This window comes from Engystomops pustulosus, chromosome 6 (assembly GCF_040894005.1).
Source record: "Engystomops pustulosus chromosome 6, aEngPut4.maternal, whole genome shotgun sequence".
Classification (NCBI taxonomy): domain Eukaryota; kingdom Metazoa; phylum Chordata; class Amphibia; order Anura; family Leptodactylidae; genus Engystomops; species Engystomops pustulosus.
Genome location: NC_092416.1, coordinates 113,369,640 through 113,393,313, shown reverse-complemented (window position 1 = coordinate 113,393,313; position 23,674 = coordinate 113,369,640). Strand labels below are relative to the sequence as shown.

At 47.3% G+C, this 23,674-nt stretch overlaps 1 protein-coding gene across 2 annotated transcripts in view; it reads right to left on the bottom strand.

Moving 5' to 3' along the window:
• Positions 1–23,674, bottom strand: part of PTPN1 (protein tyrosine phosphatase non-receptor type 1) — a 67,454-nt gene that overhangs the window by 21,952 nt on the left and 21,828 nt on the right. For both annotated transcript variants that reach the window (XM_072110622.1, XM_072110621.1), the window contains exon 2: positions 10,824–10,914. In XM_072110622.1, coding sequence (XP_071966723.1) covers positions 10,824–10,914 — 91 coding nt within the window. The remainder of the gene's footprint in view (positions 1–10,823; positions 10,915–23,674) is intronic.

Sequence of the window (23,674 nt, the reverse complement as noted above, 5' to 3'; positions counted from 1 at the left end):
TGCCAGCAGCTTTGCCGGCGGCGATGTGCGGGATAACACCTGCGATCAGGTCCTGGAGATTTTACTGATCATGAGAGTGCATGTCCTAGTGACCCCTCACTCCCCTTTCTCTCCTCCGTCTAGCTACGGAATCACATGGCAACTAACCCACACAAAGAAAGTCAGAGAGATAAGGTACTGCTAAGCCTCCAGCCTATTAGCTGACAAACGGCTACTGATTGCTTAGATTGAATACGCTTAAATTGCTTATTTTGGCTTAGTGCAGGGCTAAGGCTAAAAGTTTTTATACTTTACAGTTGTACTTTAACCCCTTATCACCGACGCTAGTTTTCAGCTCAATGACCAGACTCGGTTTTTCAAATCTGACATGTCTCACGATAATTGGTTATAACTTCGGAATGCTTTAACATATCCCGGTGATTTTGAGAATGTTTTCTCGTGACACATTGTACTTCATGTTAGTTATAAAATTTAAGTGATACGTTTTGCGATTCGTTCTGAAAAAAAGTGAAAATTTGGCAAAAGTTTGTAAAAATTCTTCATTTTCCAAGTTTGAAATGTTCTGCTTTCCAGATAGGAAGTAAAAATACCCAAAAAGCTTGATAAATTACATTTACGGAATGTCAGCTTTATGTTGGGATGATATTTTATGCATCCTCTCACTTTTCTAGGATGTTATGAGGCGCAGAACTTTAGGTGCGATTTTTCTCCAATATTGGAGAATATCGCATTGTTTTTACTATTGACAACTTTTTATTGCCATAACTTCTGTATTTTTATGTTGTCAGACCTGGTTGAGGGCTTATTTTTTGCGAAAAGAGTTGTTCTTTTCAGTCATATCATATTAGGGAACGTAGCTTTTTTTGCTCACTTTTTAGAACATTTTTTGTGATGGTGTTTGATGAAAAATTGTATATTACGGGAAGTTTTTCGTAGTTTTTTTTTTCATCGTTCACCGAGCGGGTTCAATATTGATTTAGATTTATTGTACAGATTAATACGGACGCGGTGATACCAAATATGTATGTTTTTGTGTTTTATTTACTGTATTTGCATTTTATGTGTTACTGGGGAGATTATGGGACTTTTATTTTATTTATTTAATTATATTATAAAAAGATTTAATTTTTTTTTTTTTTTTTTAACTTTTTTAAATTTTCTACTTCTTGGCTTGAATAAGCGATCATCCGATCGCTTATTCAAGCCTTTACACTGCAATACACTTGTATTGCAGTGTATAGTGTAAGTAACTGAGCATGCTGCGCATGCTCAGACACTTACAGCCGGGTCCTGCCAGGAAGGCAGGAACCGGCGAGAAGAGGAGCCGACAGCCTCGGGTCACTCGTCGGGACCCGGGGAAGCGGCAGGAGGGATCGGATCCCCCGGTAAGCACACTGGGGGGGTCCGATCCACGGGGGACACCCTTGCACGCCGCGGTCATGCTTGACCGCGGCGTGTAAGGGGTTAAACACCCGGATCTGAGTTTTTCCGATCCCGGGTGTTAGTGCCGGGTCTGGGCTGTGATATCACAGCCCGACACCGACACTATACTGACCCGATGTCCCGAAATCTTCTTCTGACGCGGCACCGTAGAAAGGCGTCGCGTCAGAAGAAGTACCCTTAATGACCGATGTAGAATCCCGATAGGGCGGTCATTAAGGGGTTAAAGATAAGCAAAATAACAAAATAACAGTGAATTAGGAACAGTGTTAACAAAAGTACAGCATTTCACAGATACTATTCCAACCCGTCTCTATCAGTCCTGGTGTTTACAATTTTGGTTTCCCTGGATACAACCATAAATCTTTTGACTAAGAGAGTCCCCTCCCACACTGCCCTCCCCAATTTTTCTACTGACCATCACCGAGTTATAGTATATAAAATGAAATATCCAGCCAGCCCCCATGTAGTATATAGCCAGCCAGTATAAAAACTAAAATAAAAAAATAAACTAAGAACAGGTGGTCCCCAACATAAGGACCCCAGACTAGTTACAGACAGACTTCTTTGCCTCCTGTGACCTCTGGTGTAGTCTCTGGATGCTTTACTTTAGTCCCAGGAAAAGTTGAGTTTTGACTATTTTATTTTTCAGCACATTTTTTGAGCTGAAAAACTTGGCTTATACTCAACTACATATGGTAAGTCTCGGATTGTAGTCTTGACGAATTTTCTTTTCTACAGAGATTTACGTTACTAAGTTTCTAATATAATAGCATGTTTAGTTATTGTATGTTCTGTTTTACCAGTGTGGGTTGCCTAGGACTTCTTGGTATAAGTAAAATGTGGGTGGTGGCAGCAGCATTGTTTACGTGGGTGCAGAGAATGCTAGGGAGCAGATTTGGTGTAAATATGCCATTTTGAATAGTTGGGTGGGATTTATGGTGTAAATTATGAAACCCCCCCTAGTGTAAGTATACCCTGTGACTGGACCTGAGTGGTTGGTTTCAATATAGTCACTATTACCCAAGTGCCCCCCAACCTTTAATTTTGATATTCTATATGTTGCATCTATTTGACTAAGCAGCAGTTCTTCAGCAGCCTCCATTATATTTGGAGCCTAAGCAATATTTTATTACTCTTTATTCCTCCCCTTATCTCTACCCATAGGGACTCCACATTTTCATTTTCCTCACCGATGTCATCTCAGAGGAGGGGTTTGAGGCAAGATTTCACATATAAACTCTTTATGATTTATACATTTCTAAAAAGTCTGCAACCATCTATATTTACAGCCCAATCATAGCTAATTACCCAACATTAAGAGTTCCAGTTACTCTATTTTATTTGTAGGGCTTTTGGCATTAGTGATAGGAAAAGCCATATAAAGTGTATGTACACTATTTGTTTGGTTCTTATTGACTAATCTTACCCCAGCCACTTTCCTTTCCCGTGTACCATCCTCCCTACCTCCCCCCAAACAGCTGCTACTTTCCCAATTAGTTGCAGCCTAACCCTGCTGTAGAGCCGACAGCAAAGTCAGCCCAGTTCTCCATGAACCCAAACCCCTCCTTCCTCCACCAACTTTTGAGCCACGTGTTTACCACCCTAATCTCCCACTGCCTTTCTAGTGTAGCACAAGGTACAGAGAATATTTCATAGCCAAAATCCCAGAAATAATTTTTGAGGACCTTCCATCTCTCTGTCAACGTGGACCATGACCATTGGATCCAGTCTCTCCTAGTAACCAGTCAAACCGAACCGTAACATACCAAACCAAAACCTGGCAAACAACACACTGTTTGCTATAGACGGTCTTTGTGACCGATAGCATTGTCTGTTTCTCTTATAATGGAATCTCCCACTGCCAGCACCTGCTCGACCTTGCTCGACAGTGTCCTGATTGCTGGAGGCCATGTCTTGCTGCAGCATCATGATGATCGTTCCCCATGACTTCATCAAGGAGCTATGGTCCATTGCCATGAAAGCCTTGGGTCTTTAGAAGACCTGAAGACTTGTCACTCATGCAAATTATGTGCAAAAAGCTAAATTCTGCTATATTGTATTATAGCAGGACATAGTAGGACTGATTAGACCACCAAGGTTAAAGTACCTTAGGGGTTCTGAAAATAAATTTAAAAAAATTAATAAATGAAAAACCTAAAAAGTTCAAAACACTCCCCTTTCCCAAGAAGACAAAAATATACAGTAAAAATCATAAACATGTTGTTAAATATTACCACATCCCAAAAGTCCAGATCTATTAATATATTTTAAAGAAAAATTTTAAAAAATTATTCATTAATGCATTAGAAATGTTTTCCCCCACTTCTAGTGCACTGCATGGAAAATTAAAGTACCGCCACTAGGAAGTACAATAAAGTTACGCAGAAAACAAGTCCTTATACAGCCCTATATGGGGAAAAATAAAAAAGTTACGGATTTATAAAAAAGGGGAGCAAAAACCGGAAACCTAAAAACAAAAACGGACATCAGCAGGAAGGGGTTAATAAAAAATAGTGTCAATACAGTTTAAGGCTACATTCACACACATGTATGGGGGACATATATACGGCCGACGTATATACGGCCGATATACGTCCCCCATAAACTTCTATGGGCTCACAGCCCTGTACGGGAGCGGCACCGTACCGCTCCGTAGCCCGGGAAAAGACATGTCCTATCTTTTTCCGTGATACGGCGCCGTGCGCTGTATCTTCCTTTGGAGAGGGGCGGGAGTGAGCAGCGCTCATCACCTGCTCCTCTCCGCAGCGCCGATGTATGCCCGCCGTACTACGGTACGGCGGGCATACATCGTGTGAATGTAGCCTTAGAAAAAGTATACTTCTGAATAAATGTTTCCCGAAATTGTAAGCAATATAATAAAAAGTGCCATATAACTGCTGAAACCACATCTACATAGCCAGTCATCTGCTGCCTTGTCTATCAAAAATGTTCAGCGCTACCTCAGCCACAGTTGCCAGTACAACTACCCAGACATACACCACTGGAAAATGTGGTGGCTGGATTTCACAGACTGGACACTATCCAAAGAAGGGGCTCCTAGCATCATAATGACATATGATTCAAGAAGTCCCTGCTTTCTTGTGGAACAACAGCGCGATCTGAGAACATGATTACAGTCCAGGGCAGTTGTTCATAGGTTATGCGGCAGCTCCTTGGATCATATAAGACCATGATGCCTGGAGTCACACCTCATTGTTTGATCCATGAGATTCAGCCACCACACGGTCCAGCATGCACGGTCATGTGTTTTTAGCCATGGTCCAAAGGAATGTATCATAACATCTGACTGAAAAAACATTTGGCTGAAATATAGGCAGTCCCCAAATTAACTCCTTAGTGACGCGGCCTGAAAAGGCTCTAGTAACTGGCCATTTTAAGCGATTTTCGTAAGTGCCGGTTTAAGGCGTTTAACCCTGTAACAAAAAATAGCGCCCAAATTCGAAAATGGCGCTTTTTTGCCATTTTGAAAAATATAAAAAATTCAATAAAAAGTGACCAAAAGGTCATACAGTCCTAAAAATGCCAACATTGAAAACGTCATCAAAAGTCGCACAAAATGCAAAATCTAAAAAAAAACAAAACAATTTTTGTACAGAAGGTTTTAATTTTTGTAAATGTATGAAACATTATAAAACCTATACAAATGTGGTACCCCTGTAATTGTACCGTCCCAAAGAATAAAGTCGACATTTATTTGGGTAACACAGTGAAAGCCATAAAATCCAAGCCCACAAGAAAACCTCGCAAATGCGGTTTTTCACTGTTTTCCCTGCATTTGGATTTTTTTCCTGCTTCCCATTACACAGCATGTGTGAGGGAAAAGAATCCATTTTTTTTTGTGTGTTCTCCCACCATGTGTCTTTACATTGCCTCTATGCATAGTACCATCCCCCGCGCACACAGCTAATTTTTCACTGATACATCCTGTTTAAGGCAAAGGAATGTGACGCATGCTCTGTAAAGTTTTCTTTGTCTCAAGAACCTATAAGAACTCTCTGCTACCTAAATAAATTTTGAATTGTCTCAAACACAAGTGGGTGTGAGTAATTCTCCGAGCAGCTCGAACTATACAATGATTTGGACCCGCATTACATCAGAGATAGAGATATTTCTCTAACACATGGAATATTCAATACCATAACTATGAAGTGCAATTTGTTATCCAGAAAACGAGCTGTCACAGGGCTCTTTAGGTGTTAAAATAAAAAAAGTTAGATTTTTGAAGGTGGGGAGTGAAAAATGGAAATGAAAAAAACAAAAAAGGGCCAGGTCGTTAAGCGGTTAAAAACCTACACCTATAATAAATGTAGAATGAGACTTATTGGGATCCATAAAGATTTCATAATGTATCTAAGCCTGAGCCTTTCAGTTAGATACATCTGATAATCCGTAGGCACTTGAAGAAATTTCCTAACTTATTATTTTCAACATTACACCAAGTAGCGGAAGTCAGGAAATCTGCAGAATGTGGTTTATAATATTTCCACAGAAATCTCCACTGGTTAATGTCATCATATCCCTTATGTGTCTGAAGCAATATCCTACTGTATTAAGTCAAGTGCTACCAGGCTGGTAAACCTTTACAATGTGTGGCGTGTACACATACAAGGGCCCATGTATGTGTACGGCCAAACACTGTCATCGTTGACCATTCTTGACTCTACAGGCTGATAGCAGTTCTAAACAGGGAGCACAGAAAGACCAATTCATTAGATCAGTGATGGCGAACCTTTTAAAGACCGAGTGCCCAAAGTGAAACGCAAAATGTACCTACTTATCACAAAGTGTTAATAAGGCAATTCAAACTCAGGGCTAGTTGCTGATCAGTAGTAACTCCTCTCTAGTGCTTTTAAGTTGAATTGCATTTTAAAATGCCAAAATAGATAACTAGAAAATCTGCAGCAGTCCTAGGTTAGTAATAAATAAAAAATAGATCACTACATACTGGGTTTAACAGTCCAGTGTTAAGTTTACACAGGACTGCTGGGATACCAGACCACTATATATTACTAAGGACTTCTGCAGTCTGCCAACTTTCTTTCCTTGCATAGGACTGCTACCTTATACATGACTGTTTTACATTAAGGAAGAGGCAGCAGTCCTATGTAATGAAAAAAAGCTGTCTAGCTACAGAAGTCCTGTGTAACTTATGGTGCAATCAGATGCAGCAGTCTGTTACTCAAATGGCTTTTGCACCATGCAGTGCTGCAGCCTATTGTTCCATAGTTTACTTAGGACTGCTGTATTTCCCTCAATGTGACACAAACAGTACAGCATAAAATGTTTTTATACTTTTTCCAGGACTGCCTGAGGGAGGGTGAGGCAGCAGTCCTATGTATGTAACTTACATAGGACTGCTGCTTTTCCCTCCATGTAAAGGAGACAGTCCTGTGTAAGTACAATAGTGCAGTGCTATACACGGGACTGTCTGATAGGGATTGGGATCCTGCAGTATGTACACTATACCATGAGTGAATGAGCATCAAGGCTGACACAGGAGGCTAAATGTAAGTGGAATGAGCAGAACTGAGAGCTCACTCAGCAGCCGTCACCCAGCAGCCGTCACCCAGCAGCCGTCACCCAGCAGCCGTCACACATCCAGGACTCCTGTGCTGCATCTGGGTGAGCAGAACTGAGAGCTCACCCAGCAGCCATCACCCAGCAGCCATCACCCAGCAGCCATCACCCAGCAGCCATCACCCAGCAGCCATCACCCAGCAGCCATCACCCATCCAGGACTCCTGTGCTGCATCTGTAGCTTATCTTCAGTTCTTCCTGCTGACAGGTGGGAGGAGAGCAGGGGCTAAGGCAGGAGACGCCGTGTGAGTGTCCAGCGTCAGTGACTCCGCCCACATGCTAACTCTGACCTCTGTGGCCGGCTCCGTGCTGCTGAAGCCTGTGTAAGCTGTGAGCAGCCACTGTGCTCTCACACTGGAAACCCAATAGAGACCTGACACCTTAACAGCAGGAAGATCGGCTGAGCAGGGTTAGTTTCAGTAAGACTGAGGCAGTGGTGTGGGCATTGGTGCGTGTGCCCTCTCTGGCTCGTGTGCCATAGGTTCGCCACCACTGCATTAGGTGCAAAGGGAATTTTTTTTTTTTTTACATAATGAGGACTAAATGGTATGAGGCACAAAAAGATGACAACCTGGAAATTAAAAATGCCAGTGCTTGCTTACCTCTATCTGGCACTTCAGTGCAGCCTGTATACAGAGGTCCAGCAGTGTTGACACGTTTACAACAACGTGCCTTTGGCTACAACCTATATAGCTATAGCTGGCGAATCACTGCTGAGCCTCTGCATACAGAACAAGGAAAGGCCATCACAGAGCGGGCAATCCAGCACAGCGCATCACAGAGCGGGCAATCCAGCACAGCGCATCACAGAGCGGGCAATCCAGCACAGCGCATCACAGAGCGGGGCCCCAAAACTACGGCCTGCAGACAGACAGTTTCTACCTGGCCCCTGTCATCACTAGTGCTCTTGGAGCGGCAGCGCCGGCCCAAGGATCCAGATTCATTTGTTGGGGTGCCCCCGGGCTGGCGCAGCAAAAGCGCCAAAGATTAGGCTCCTGCTGGGGCCCCCGGCGGGACGCGGCCTTCGGCAGTCGGGCAGGGGCCCCCGTCTGGTCAGGAAGCTCCTGCCCATAACTGTGCACCCCAAATGACATGTCTACTTTATTCTTTGGGTCAGCGCGATCACGGGGATGAAAAATTTGTATAGGTTTTATAAAGTTTTCATACATTTAAAAAAAATTCAAAAATCATGTAGAAATGTTTTTTTTATTTTGCCATCTTCAGGCGCTAATACATTTTTCATACTTCAGTGTACAGATCTGTGGGTGGTATCATGATGAAGTTTTCAGTGCTACCATATTTAGGACAGTAAAACCTTTTGATCACTTTTTATAGATTTTTTTTATATTTTTAAAAATGCCAAAAAAATGCCATTTTCAACTCTGGGCGCTATTTTCCATTACGGGAAAGCAGTAATTTTGGTAGAACGGGGGCATTTTCAGATGCGGCGATAATGTGTTAATGTGTTGAAGATTTTCACTGTTTATTTATATTTATATCAGTTCTAGGGAAAGGGGGTGATTTGAGTTTATAGGTTTTATTATAATTTTTTTTTTTTACTTTTTTTTTAATATTTACTTTTACTATTTTTCAAAACTCCCTAGGGTACTTTAACCCTAGGTTGTCCAATTGATCCTACCATATACTGCCCTACTGCTGAGGGATTTTCCTCCTCATTCATTACAATGTGCTGATAGAACATTGTAATGAAAGAGTAAAAACTAGACAGCTTCAGGTCTTCAGAAGACCAGAGGCTGTCATAGTGATGGATAGCCGCTCCCTGATGACGTCACGGTGACCGACGATCCTTGGCAAGATGGCGGTGCCATCCTTTTTTAAGGCGGCGCTAGCTTTGCCGGCGGCAATGTGCGGATTAACACCCACGATCGGGTGCTGTGATATGCAGCAAAGATTTACCAGCTATGGAGAGGGCTCAGCCCATGAGCCCTCTCCATTCACCCGCGGGCCGACCCATGACGTGCTTTTACGTCACGGGTCGTGAAAGGGTTAAAGAGAAATGTATGCAGCCAGGAGCAGCCCCTGCCCCCCCACCCCAGTATACAGCCAGGAGCAGCCCCTGCCCCCCGCCCCAGTATACAGCAAGCAGCAGCCCCCACAGCACCGGTGGAGGAGCCCAAGCACCTGTAGAGGAGCCAGAGGACACCAAGCAAGAAGAGGACCTGCAGGGTCTTTCCAAACTCTGGTATAAGAGACTCGAGTATAAGCAGAGTTAGGTTTTTTCAGCTTATACTCGCGTATATACGGTAATATAAAAGGATTACCACAGCCATGGAGCTTGCACCTACAATTAAGTGCCCCTGGTTTATCATGCTTGACTTTGATGGCAGATTTCATTTAAGGGCTCTTTCACACTGGCATTTTTTTTTTTTTAACATCAGTGATTTCTCACTGAACACCTTTTGGCTTATGGACACATACAGATTGTTTTTTTTCTCTTCCTGGCTTCAGTGAATTTTCACTGATGACTTACTGAACTACCCTTTTCTATGTGCTTTTTCACACTTATTTTACCAATTTTTTCCACTGATACAAATGTTGTCAGTGAACACAAAAAGGTCAGGTTCTAAAAAAATTTTTACCACTGATCAGTGGAAATAAAGTGTGAAAAAGCAAATTGAAAACAATGGTTCACTAAGGCATCAACTCACTAAAATAAGGAAGATAATTGGGGAGATTTACTTACCCGGCCGCAGAGTTCCCCAAAAGTGCATTGTCAGACAATAATGCACTGCTCCGCACTAAAATCGTGCACCCAATATCCTGCATGTGTCGCTTCCTCGCTCAGGTCCACCGGAGTTCACCATCTTCTTCCAGATGCATGTAAGTGCATTGTCTTGGAACACAAATTGAAAGTTAAATTCCGTCTGAATCAGTCGGATTGTCCGAAGGGCCGGCCCCCGATTTCTGTCGCATGAAAGCCAGCGCAGCTGTGCTACAGTCTGATCGCATGCGACACTCCCAAGTTAAATACCTGTCACACTGGTGCAATCCCTCACAACGCTGGAAAATCCAACAAAAGTGCGATTCACGGACCCTTAGTAAATAAGCCCCAATCTGTCCATACACCAGAATGCCTTCAGTGAAAAATAACTGATGTGAAAAAACATGCCAATGTGAATTCACCACGAGTCGACGTCAGAACTGCTGGGCATCATGGCCTGATCGATTTAGTTAATGGACATTTATTTCTTCCACTACATGAACCCTAAAGCAGAAATAATTGTGAAGAATAAAAAAGCAGCCCCCATAACACAAGGCAGTAACCAGAAAAGAAGACATAGGGACATCTTGGGTGAGCACCTGACAATCTGCAGTGTACACATTGTGATAGGTTAACACTAGGTCATCTGCTTGAAGTCAATGAGACTCTCACAGTTCCTATCCTGAATCCAAAAACTAACACAGACCTACATGTGCCGCACCACCGTAAATCATTCAAAATTAAACATGGCTTGCCAAACAGCCTTGTACTTACAGACTGGCTGATGTACATGACAATCATAGGGGAAGGTTGCATCATTTGCATAGACAGTGAATACAAAAAATCCCCAAGGGCCCTGTTATTGTACATATTATCTGTACATTTTAAGATGAGGAGGAAACTACCGTAGCAAGAAAACCCTATGTACAGAAGCCAGGCTTTCATATAGCCCCATGTGATTTACAGAGGTCCTTGGCCCAGGCCTTGGAGACAGTCTTTATGTCCTTAACCACTCTCATGCTGGAACAAACTATGTACTGCAGTAGTTGCAGAGACTTACACGGGCTGACGTCTCTGTAGCGATTGCGAGTCTTGTTCTCAGGCAGTCGAGCCACTTTACATGGAAAATCACTGGCTTCATGTCTTATTTCCTGCAATAGAGAAAAGGCAGCAGTTCACACATTGGTCCATATACCAGTCTCGCATTCAGTCGTCTAAATAAGCCATACATAGAAAGAATTTGAAGTTGACAGGCCACCTTCAATTCAAAATAGTATAATATTATTGTTGATAAATAATGGTAACTTCTATAACACTTCATTACTATAATACACATAGCTTTAAACTTGAGATTCTCAAGTTTTACCCAAACCAATTACAATCACTGGATTTCAAACAATAACATAAAGAATATACATTTCATTTGGCAAGCAGCACCCGTTTTCTCCTCTTCATTGTGACAGAGTGCTTATTTCTGTCTTTTTCTGGGTTATGCATCTCCAATGACTTTTTCCATGTCCTCCAACCGCCCGTCCTATATACCATATATACTCACGTATAAGCCGAGTTTTTCAGCACAAAAAATGTGCTGAAAATACTCAACTCTGCTTATACACCAGTCAATACTTAAAAAAATAAAATAAAAAAATCATATACTGATGCACAGCGCTGCTCCCCGATGTCAGCGCGGGTCCTCTTCTGTCTTCTTTCTTCGTTAACATCCTGCTGGGCGCCATGTTTTTCTCCCGGGGGTGAATAGTATGACGTCAGCAGCGGCCGCGGGGCGCGGAAGCCAGAAGAGGACCCGAGCTGACATCGAGGGAGCAGTGCTGCACACCGGGGCCAACGGAGGGTGAGTATATAGGTTTATTTATTTTATTAAGTGCTGGGCTGGCTGTATACTACTGGGGGGGGGGGCAGGCTGGGCTGGCTGTATACTACTGGGGGGGGCAGGCTGGGCTGGCTGTATACTACTGGGGGGGGCAGGCTGGGCTGGCTGTATACTACTGGGGGGGGCAGGCTGGGCTGGCTGTATACTACTGGGGGGGGGCAGGCTGGGCTGGCTGTATACTACTGGGGGGGGCAGGCTGGGCTGGCTGTATACTACTGGGGGGGGGCAGGCTGGGCTGGCTGTATACTACTGGGGGGGGCAGGCTGGGCTGGCTGTATACTACTGGGGGGGGGCAGGCTGGGCTGGCTGTATACTACTGGGGGGGGGCAGGGGGGGCAGGCTGTATACTACTGGGGGGGCAGGCTGGGCTGGCTGTATACTACTGGGGGGGCAGGCTGGGCTGGCTGTATACTACTGGGGGGGCAGGCTGGGCTGGCTGTATACTACTGGGGGGGCAGGCTGGGCTGGCTGTATACTACTGGGGGGGCAGGCTGGGCTGGCTGTATACTACTGGGGGGGCAGGCTGGGCTGGCTGTATACTACTGGGGGGGCAGGCTGGGCTGGCTGTATACTACTGGGGGGGCAGGCTGGGCTGGCTGTATACTACTGGGGGGGGCAGGCTGGGCTGGCTGTATACTACTGGGGGGACAGGCTGGGTTGGCTGTATACTACTGGGGGGGCAGGCTGGCTGTATACTACTGGGGGGGGCAGGCTGGGCTGGCAGTATACTACTGGGGGGGGCAGGCTGGGCTGGCAGTATACTACTGGGGGGGGCAGGCTGGGCTGGCAGTATACTACTGGGGGGGCAGGCTGGGCTGGCTGTATACTACTGGGGGGGCAGGCTGGGCTGGCTGTATACTACTGGGGGGGGCAGGCTGGGCTGGCTGTATACTACTGGGGGGGCAGGCTGGGCTGGCTGTATACTACTGGGGGGGCAGGCTGGGCTGGCTGTATACTACTGGGGGGGGCAGGCTGGGCTGGCTGTATACTACTGGGGGGGGCAGGCTGGGCTGGCTGTATACTACTGGGGGGGGCAGGCTGGGTTGGCTGTATACTACTGGGGGGGCAGGCTGGCTGTATACTACTGGGGGGGCAGGCTGGGCTGGCAGTATACTACTGGGGGGGGCAGGCTGGGCTGGCAGTATACTACTGGGGGGGGCAGGCTGGGCTGGCTGTATACTACTGGGGGGGGGGCAGGCTGGGCTGGCTGTATACTACTGGGGGGGGGGCAGGCTGGGCTGGCTGTATACTACTGGGGGGGGGCAGGCTGGGCTGGCTGTATACTACTGGGGGGGGCAGGCTGGGCTGGCTGTATACTACTGGGGGGGGCAGGCTGGGCTGGCTGTATACTACTGGGGGGGGGCAGGCTGTATACTACTGGGGGGGCAGGCTGGGCTGGCTGTATACTACTGGGGGGGCAGGCTGGGCTGGCTGTATACTACTGGGGGGGCAGGCTGGGCTGGCTGTATACTACTGGGGGGGCAGGCTGGGCTGGCTGTATACTACTGGGGGGGCAGGCTGGGCTGGCTGTATACTACTGGGGGGGCAGGCTGGGCTGGCAGTATACTACTGGGGGGGCAGGCTGGGCTGGCTGTATACTACTGGGGGGGCAGGCTGGGCTGGCTGTATACTACTGGGGGGGCAGGCTGGGCTGGCTGTATACTACTGGGGGGGGCAGGCTGGGCTGGCTGTATACTACTGGGGGGGCAGGCTGGGCTGGCTGTATACTACTGGGGGGGCAGGCTGGGCTGGCTGTATACTACTGGGGGGGCAGGCTGGGCTGGCTGTATACTACTGGGGGGGGCAGGCTGGGCTGGCTGTATACTACTGGGGGGGCAGGCTGGGCTGGCTGTATACTACTGGGGGGGGCAGGCTGGGCTGGCTGTATACTACTGGGGGGGCAGGCTGGGTTGGCTGTATACTACTGGGGGGGCAGGCTGGCTGTATACTACTGGGGGGGGCAGGCTGGGCTGGCAGTATACTACTGGGGGGGGCAGGCTGGGCTGGCAGTATACTACTGGGGGGGGCAGGCTGGGCTGGCAGTATACTACTGGGGGGGCAGGCTGGGCTGGCTGTATACTACTGGGGGGGGCAGGCTGGGTTGGCTGTATACTACTGGGGGGGCAGGCTGGCTGTATACTACTGGGGGGGCAGGCTGGGCTGGCAGTATACTACTGGGGGGGGCAGGCTGGGCTGGCAGTATACTACTGGGGGGGGCAGGCTGGGCTGGCTGTATACTACTGGGGGGGGGCAGGCTGGGCTGGCTGTATACTACTGGGGGGGGGCAGGCTGGGCTGGCTGTATACTACTGGGGGGGGGGGCAGGCTGGGCTGGCTGTATACTACTGGGGGGGGGCAGGCTGGGCTGGCTGTATACTACTGGGGGGGGCAGGCTGTATACTACTGGGGGGGCAGGCTGGGCTGGCTGTATACTACTGGGGGGGCAGGCTGGGCTGGCTGTATACTACTGGGGGGCAGGCTGGGCTGGCTGTATACTACTGGGGGGGCAGGCTGGGCTGGCTGTATACTACTGGGGGGGCAGGCTGGGCTGGCTGTATACTACTGGGGGGGCAGGCTGGGCTGGCTGTATACTACTGGGGGGGCAGGCTGGGCTGGCTGTATACTACTGGGGGGGCAGGCTGGGCTGGCTGTATACTACTGGGGGGGCAGGCTGGGCTGGCTGTATACTACTGGGGGGGCAGGCTGGGCTGGCTGTATACTACTGGGGGGGCAGGCTGGGCTGGCTGTATACTACTGGGGGGGCAGGCTGGGCTGGCTGTATACTACTGGGGGGGCAGGCTGGGCTGGCTGTATACTACTGGGGGGGCAGGCTGGGCTGGCTGTATACTACTGGGGGGGCAGGCTGGGTTGGCTGTATACTACTGGGGGGGCAGGCTGGCTGTATACTACTGGGGGGGCAGGCTGGCTGTATACTACTGGGGGGGGCAGGCTGGGCTGGCAGTATACTACTGGGGGGGCAGGCTGGGCTGGCTGTATACTACTGGGGGGGCAGGCTGGGCTGGCTGTATACTACTGGGGGGGCAGGCTGGGCTGGCTGTATACTACTGGGGGGGCAGGCTGGGCTGGCTGTATACTACTGGGGGGGCAGGCTGGGCTGGCTGTATACTACTGGGGGGCAGGCTGGGCTGGCTGTATACTACTGGGGGGGCAGGCTGGGCTGGCTGTATACTACTGGGGGGGCAGGCTGGGCTGGCTGTATACTACTGGGGGGGCAGGCTGGGCTGGCTGTATACTACTGGGGGGGCAGGCTGGGCTGGCTGTATACTACTGGGGGGGCAGGCTGGGCTGGCTGTATACTACTGGGGGGGCAGGCTGGGCTGGCTGTATACTACTGGGGGGGCAGGCTGGGCTGGCTGTATACTACTGGGGGGGCAGGCTGGGCTGGCTGTATACTACTGGGGGGGCAGGCTGGGCTGGCTGTATACTACTGGGGGGGCAGGCTGGGCTGGCTGTATACTACTGGGGGGGCAGGCTGGGCTGGCTGTATACTACTGGGGGGGCAGGCTGGGTTGGCTGTATACTACTGGGGGGGCAGGCTGGCTGTATACTACTGGGGGGGCAGGCTGGCTGTATACTACTGGGGGGGGCAGGCTGGGCTGGCAGTATACTACTGGGGGGGCAGGCTGGGCTGGCTGTATACTACTGGGGGGGCAGGCTGGGCTGGCTGTATACTACTGGGGGGGCAGGCTGGGCTGGCTGTATACTACTGGGGGGGCAGGCTGGGCTGGCTGTATACTACTGGGGGGGGCAGGCTGGGTTGGCTGTATACTACTGGGGGGGCAGGCTGGCTGTATACTACTGGGGGGGCAGGCTGGGCTGGCAGTATACTACTGGGGGGGGCAGGCTGGGCTGGCAGTATACTACTGGGGGCAGGGTAGGCTGCCAGTATACTACTGGGGGCAGGCTAGACTGCCAGTATACTACTGGGGGCAGGCTGCCAGTATACTACTGGGGGCAGGCTGCCAGTAAACTACTGGGGGCAGGCTGCCAGTAAACTACTGGGGGCAGGCTGCCAGTAAACTACTGGGGGCAGGCTGCCAGTATTCTACTGGGGGCAGGCTGCCAGTATACTACTGGGGGCAGGCTAGACTGCCCGTATACTACTGGGGGCAGGCTGCCAGTAAACTACTGGGGGCAGGCTGCCAGTAAACTACTGGGGGCAGGCTGCCAGTATACTACTGGGGGCAGGCTGCCAGTATACTACTGGGGGCAGGCTGCCAGTATACTACTGGGGGCAGGCTGCCAGTATACTACTGGGGGCAGGCTGCCAGTATACTACTGGGGGCAGGCTGCCAGTATACTACTGGGGGCAGGCTGCCAGTATACTACTGGGGGCAGGCTGCCAGTATACTACTGGGGGCAGGCTGCCAGTATACTACTGGGGGCAGGCTGCCAGTATACTACTGGGGGCAGGCTGCCAGTATACTACTGGGGGCAGGCTGCCAGTATACTACTGGGGGCAGGCTGCCAGTATACTACTGGGGGCAGGCTGCCAGTATACTACTGGGGGCAGGCTGCCAGTATACTACTGGGGGCAGGCTGCCAGTATACTACTGGGGGCAGGCTGCCAGTATACTACTGGGGGCAGGCTGCCAGTATACTACTGGGGCAGGCTGCCAGTATACTACTGGGGGCAGGCTGGCAGTATACTACTGGGGGCAGGCTGGCAGTATACTACTGGGGGCAGGCTGGCAGTATACTACTGGGGGCAGGCTGGCAGTATACTACTGGGGGCAGGCTGGCAGTATACTACTGGGGGCAGGCTGGCAGTATACTACTGGGGGCAGGCTGGCAGTATTAGAAGGCTTCTCCTGTCAGTATGCCCAATCAGAGTGTGGATTGGTATACCAAATAAGGCATGAGCGGTTTGTGGCCCATCTGTCATTGGCAGGTGAGGTCTGCTCACACACTAATAACAATAAAAAAAATTAAAAAGGCTGCACAACGTTCATTTACAGGGCTGTGGAATCCACAGCCTTGTACGTGAGCCCATAGATGTAAATGGGGATGTGTGTTAGCTGTAGAAAAAAAAAAAAAAAAAGCAGCTAGCACACAGCCTCATGTACAGGGGGTAGGTTAACTATTCAGAATCCTATAAATTTTTCATTCCGTTTTAATGCAGCCAACCGGTGAGATCAAAAAAGTTCTTTTTTACACTCTGTACCCAATCTTGACTGATATAAAACAGAAATATAGATATTTTTGCTAATTTATTAAACAAGAAAACATCACAGACCGAGACCGGCACCAGACTGACCTGATGTCCCGAAATCTTCTTCTGACTCGCCGCCATAGAAAGGCGTTGCGTCAGAAGAAGTACACTTAATGACCGAAGTAGAATCCCGATAGGACGGTCATTAAGGGGTTAAAAACGCATGCGCACACGTTTTGAAACATCCAGTATGCCACTTGTGAATGCACCCACAAGAAAAGAAAAAAAACACATTATCTGAATGTTTAGGGTGCAGTTGTATGGAGCGTTTACATTTCATTTAGAAAGGTAATGCAAACATCTGTGGGCAGGGCTCAGCCCAATAAACATACATTTCCATTGAAACACATGCGATCAGTAACAGTTTACCAGTGTTTTGCCAGGAGGTGCCAACCAAAAATTAAAGCAGTAAGTTATTGCTTCCTGTTCTTCAACAACTTTCAATCAGATTGCCCTCTTGAGGACAGCAACACAGTAGAAAGATGGAAAATTTTCATCATTTTAACTTCTTTCCAGTCTGTAAACCAAGAATCATGGGGCCAGCAGGAGGTCCTCCATAGATAATTCGGCCCTGTCTACTCATTCTCCCTCTTCCTACAGTTCTAAATAGTGAAACAAGTATCAAAATATGACTGAAAGCAGCATCTTTTAAGTGGCTTGCAACTGCAGGAAGAATTTTTGAGTACTGTCTGGTGTGCTGGGGTGATGGCCCAAGTGCCCACAGAAAGGGCTTGGAGTGCCGCCTCTGGCACCCGTGCCATAGGTTCGCCACCACTGGTCTAGTGGATAGAGGCTCTGTCCTGTGGCTATGGCAGGTGTGGAGGTTGTGGATTCAAATCCCGGGCTGGACAAAAATTTAATTAACCGGTTCGCGACCGCCCGCCGTGTATTCACGGCGGCGGTCGCGTTCCGATGCATGGAGAGGGCTCGCGGGCCGAGCCCACTCCATAGCCGGTAAGTCTCTGCTGCATATTGCAGCAAAGGCTTACCGGTAACACCCGCGATCGGTGCCGGCACCGATCGCGGGTGTTTTCTTGCATGGGCGCCGCCATCTTTCCTAGGATCACCGCTCCCTGTGACGTCATAGGGGAGCGGCGATCCGTCGCCATGGTAGCTTCGGGTCTCACGAAGACCCGAAGCTACTTCGGGTTAACCCATTCATTACAATGTGCTACCAGCACATTGTAATGTATGAGGAGTAAAATCCCCATATACTGCCATACTGTAGTATGGCAGTATATGGTAGGATCGATCAGACAACCTAGGGTTAAAGTACCCTAGGGAGTCTGAAAAATAGTAAAAAAAAAAAAAAGTAAAAAAAAAAAATTAATAAAAAAACCTAAAAATTCAAATCACCCCCCTTTCCCTAGAACTGATATAAATATAAATAAACAGTAAAAATCATAAACACATTAGGTATCGCCGCGTCCGAAAATGCCTGATCTATCAAAATATAATAACTATTTATCACTGCGTTTAACCCCGTAACAGAAAATCGCGTCCAAAGTCAAAACTGGCACTTTTTTGCCATTTAAAAAAAATTAAAAATTCTATAAAAAGTGATCAAAAGGTCGTACAGTCCTAAAAATAATATCATTGAAAACATCATCAAAAGTCGCAAAAGATGACACCACCCTCAACTCCATACAACGAAGTATGGAAAAGTTATAAGCACAAGAAAACAGCAAAATAAAAAAAAAATTTTTGTTCATGAGGATTTAATTTTTGTAAAATGTATGAAAACATTATAAAACCTATACAAATTTGGTATCCCAGTAATCGTACTGACCCAAAGAATAAATTAGATGCGTCATTTGTGGCGTGAAGTGAAAGCCGTAATATCCAAGCCCACAAGAATACGACACAAATGCGTTTTTTCACAATTTTCCCTGCATTTGGAATTTTTTTCCCGCTTCCCAGTACATGGCATGGAATATTCAATGCGATCACTATGAAGTGCAATTTGTTACGCAAAAAACGAGCCGTCACATAGCTTTTAACGTGTAAAAATAAAAAAGTTATAGATTTTTGAAGGTGGGGAGTGAAAAATGGAAATGAAAAAACGGGAAAGGGCCCGGTCCTTAACCGGTTAATAATTATTATTTAAAATAGCTCACACAGATTCCGCAGCGCTGCACAGAGCTTGCCAAATCAGTCCCTGTCACCAATGGGCTCACAATCTAATCAACCTGCCAGTATGTTTTGGAGTGTGGTAGGAAACTGGAGGAAACCCGTGCACCCATACACAGAGTGAACATACAAACTCTTTGCAGATGTTGATGTGTATGGTACTTGAACCTGGGACTCCAGCAGTGCAAGGCTGTAGTGCTAACCACTGAGCCACAGTGCTGCCCATAATTTAAAGTCTTGTGTCTGGGGAAGCCGTGGGAGATGTAGAGACACCGTACATGGACATTTCTCATATTTCCCTAATGACGTGGTCCCTGCTCTCCAGCTAACCTGACACATCTCCTAAAAGGATTCCCTGCCAGTGTCTCCTCTATGGGAATCCTCTGCAGACAGATACAAGGAGTCGGTAAAACAGTAGAAGCCTTTCAGTACCGCAAGTACAAGACCCAGTATTGAACCGTTCTGCATCATGCAACCCTACTCAGAGCTAGGCTCTGGCCCCCAGACAGTCCTGACCTACACCCAGTTTAGAATTTCTGGAATGTAATGAAAATAGCTGTCCACCAAAGTTTACAGTCCAACATGAGGGAACTTGGGGGGGGGGGGGGGGTGCTTTCTTTTTCTATGGATGTGGGACTGCCATAAGTTGTCTTGGGAATGATGCAACAAGTTTTTCAACCGCGGGGTTGAAAAACTTGTTGCATCATTCCCAAGACAACTCATGGCAGTCCAACATCCATAGAAAAAGAAGGCGGCACTCACCGGTCACAAGCAGGAGAACTTTATTGAGAATTGATTCTTCCCTCAATAAGGTTCTCCTGCTTGTGACCGGTGAGTGCCGCTTTCTTTTTCTATGGATGTTGGATTAGTTTCTACTGTGAAGCCTGGACGAGCACCCCGCAGCAGTATTGTCTTGTTTGCCGGTTCCAATGCGTGGCTGCGACTGTCGGACTTGGACTCTGTTCTGTGCCTGTGTTCAGGTGGTGCCAGTCTCTCCATTTCTTCTGGTATCAACTCATGGCAGTACTTGCTCAAAAGGTGCTTCTACTCAATACGGTCATTCACTTGTAGTTCACCTTAATTTCAAGCACAAACACATGTGAACTCACAGGTTCTGAATAAACCTTTACGGAAATGTTATTTTACTAGATGAGTAACAGAAAATTTAGTAATCTCCCTGTAGCCAGGAATCACTACATGTGAAATATATCTCCAGACACCCTCACAGGTGGCAGAAATCAGCTGCTCCGTAGTATTTGCTCAGAAATACGAGCAACAATGGCTTTTTGAAGAATGAAAGTTAAAGCATTTTTAAAATGAAGGTTAGTTTTCCTTTAAAGGGGTTGTGTCACCATAGCAAATGGCTGTAATTGGGTCCAATGCATTGTGACAAGTACTTTCACCATTTACACTTATTACAAAATCTGCAGGCTTACTGAGAACTCCTTTTGTCCTGGTTGCTGGCGCCCCCTGCTGGTAGCTGTGTCCCGTCCTGAGCTACAGCTGATCTGGCCGAGTCTGTGCACAAGGAGTCAGTCAGCTGCTCTGCACTACAGATCACTCCACAGGCTCACAGCTCCTCTCCACACTGAGAGATCAGCTGACACACTGCAGACAATAGGAGGTGAGAGAGGAGGGGCAGGGATTGTGCTGTGATGGCCACTGCTTACCAGCTCCTCAGGAGCTTCCAGCAGCAGATACAAGGTAACTGCAGCCAGACATGAATATCTGCTGCCCGGAGGAGTCCTCCCCTAACATGGATCATGGCAATGTAGCAGCCCTCTCCTCCCTCCACCATTAGTCAGGTCACACAGGAGGCTGCAGAGAAAACACAAGTAACAGGCTGAGCTCTGACCTCTCCTGATGCAGTCCTCCTCCTGTACTCTCCACCATTCACTGTCCCTCCATGTTACCCTGCTGTCCTGCAAAGGGGCCCCTGTCACTGACTAGCAGGGAAGTAGCTAAAGATCAGTAACATGTGAGAAGCTGTCACATATTTATCTATCCAAGTTATCCTATTATATATCACCTTTCATCTTTCTATCCATCTCATATCTATCTATCTCATAAATATCTATCTATCTAGAGATTTTGTTGCAATTCAATGTATTCTCACAGCATCATGTTAGGTCACGCGGACAGTAAAGTGTAAATATTTTTTGGTGCACTTTTAACATGGGGCGTATGACACATTTCTATTGGATCAGTAAATGCAGGGACTATTTGAGCACAGCAGGTGGAAGGAGACTCTGAAGGCTGAGCGCTCTGTTGCGCTGAGTTGTGCAATAACTGCCGCTGTCAGTGCTGTGCATGTGCCTGGCTAGGCCCCTCCCACATCTGCTTCTGTGTGGAGCAGAATAGAGGCTGAACAAGCATCATAATAACAAAAAGAAAGGTATCTTTAATTCCAGGTAACCATTACAAATAGATTTTTGAAATATTTTAACCTCTTTGACAACTTTTTGCAGTCAATTGTTTCGTGGAATAACCCCTTTAAGTCTTTTGAGTAATGAAGTTACTGGAACTTGCTGTAAAACCACAGTAAGTTGACTTCTCAGTAGAAATAAAGATGATTACATTCTATTCCTGGAAAGTAGATGGGTCAATAAGATTATTATCTATTAATGTCTCATGACAGCACCCAGGCTGTGTACCAGATACGATCACTAGTGTGAAGATGTAACAACCAATCGTAATAAAAATGTGCAATATGTGAACTGCTACTAAGACACTACGAACTGTTGCCATCTTTGGCAAAGGAAGGATTCCTTAATAATGAGTATTTTTAAAGGGGTATTCCCATCTGGGCATTCGCTGTGGATGTTGTATATCTGGACTTTTCAAAGGCATTTGACACCGTGCCACATAAAAGGTTGGTATATAAAATGAGACTGCTGGGAATAGGAGAAAATCTGTGTATTTGGGTAAGTAATTGGCTTAGTGATAGAAAACAGAGGGTGGTCATTAATGGCACATTCTCAGATTGGGTTTTTGTTACCAGTGGAGTGCCACAGGGGTCAGTATTGGGGCCACTTCTTTTTAATATTTTTATTAATGACCTTGTAGGGGGTTTACACAGTCAAGTTTCAATATTTGCAGATGATACTAAGTTGTGTAAAGTAATAAATACTGAGGTCGATAGTTTAGCATTACAGAGGGATTTGTGGAAGCTTGAGGACTGGGCAGAGAAACGGTTGATGAGGTTTAATGTAGATAAATGTAAAGTTATGCACTTGGGCCATGGAAACAAAAAGTATAATTATGCTCTAAACGGTCAATTACTTAGTAAAACTGAAGCTGAAAAGGACTTGGGGGTATTGGTGGATGGTAAACTTAATTTTAGTGACCAGAGCCAGGTGGCTGCTGCTAAAGCAAATAAAATTATGGGATGTATCAAGAGAGGAATAGACTCTCATGATAAAGACATAGTTTTGCCCTTATACAAATCCCTTGTCAGACCACACATGGAATATTGTGTACAGTTTTGGTCACCAGTGTATAAAAAGGATTTAGTAGAGCTGGAACGGGTGCAGAGGAGAGCAACCAAGATTATTAGGGGAATGGGGGAATTTGGGATTATTCAGTTTAGAAAAAAGACGACTGAGGGGAGACCTCATTACAATGTACAAATACCTGAATGGACAGTACAAGGATCTCTCCAAAGATCTTTTTATACCTAGGCCTGTGACCAGGACAAGGGGGCATCCTCTACGCCTAGAGGAGAGGCGATTTTACCATCAACATATACAAAGGTTCTTTACTGTACGAGCAGTGAGATTATGGAACTCTCTGCCGCAGGAGGTTGTTATGGCGGACTCTATGTACATGTTCAAGAGAGGCCTGGATGCCTTTCTGGAGAGAAAAATATCACGGGTTATGGGGATAAAACATTTATTTAATTCTTAAAGTTTGGACTTGATGGACTTGCGTCTTTTTCCAGCCTTATATACTATAATAGTATGATACATTTGATTAAATTCATTTGTCATATGTAAACATTTCTTCAATTGGATGTTATTAAAAAAAAATGTTCTTGTATATAGATAATTTCTCATAAATGTTGCCATATTGTACCTTAGAAACGAGATCGCTTCCCCGGATACGACCATCTCACATTTTGGCAGTGGTGGCCAGATATGCGCTATTCACTCCTGCCTCACCACATGGATACAGTGTTCATTACCCTATCCCGAGAGTCCATACCAGTTTGTCCAAGTCACCCTGCAGCCTCCATAGACTGTATTACATTACACAGCTTGGTGTCCAGAGGTCGCATTAACACCTCACCAAGCATCATAGATGCATTATGGGGCGCCATTACTCGCCAAAATAAATAAAAGTATGCTTGGCAGTTACGCCCGGTAGCGGCAGGCCGAGCAGTCCAGCACGTGCTGCAACCCTGCAAAGGAGGGAGATATCATCAGCAGGACACGTGATGCAGTGTCTTAAACACCAGTAACCAAGCTCCTTTCACACTGCTGATGTGAAACTGCATGTAAGAGGCTGTGTTATTCGCTGCCCTTCTACCATGCGGGCTATAGAGGTAGATATAGGGTGACTGAGCGCAGACTTTTTGCGGGGGCCGGATGTCAGCGGACACAGAACTGGTTTCTGCCTCTGGGTCAGAGGGTGCGGCTCCTTGGCAAGTTCCCACACCC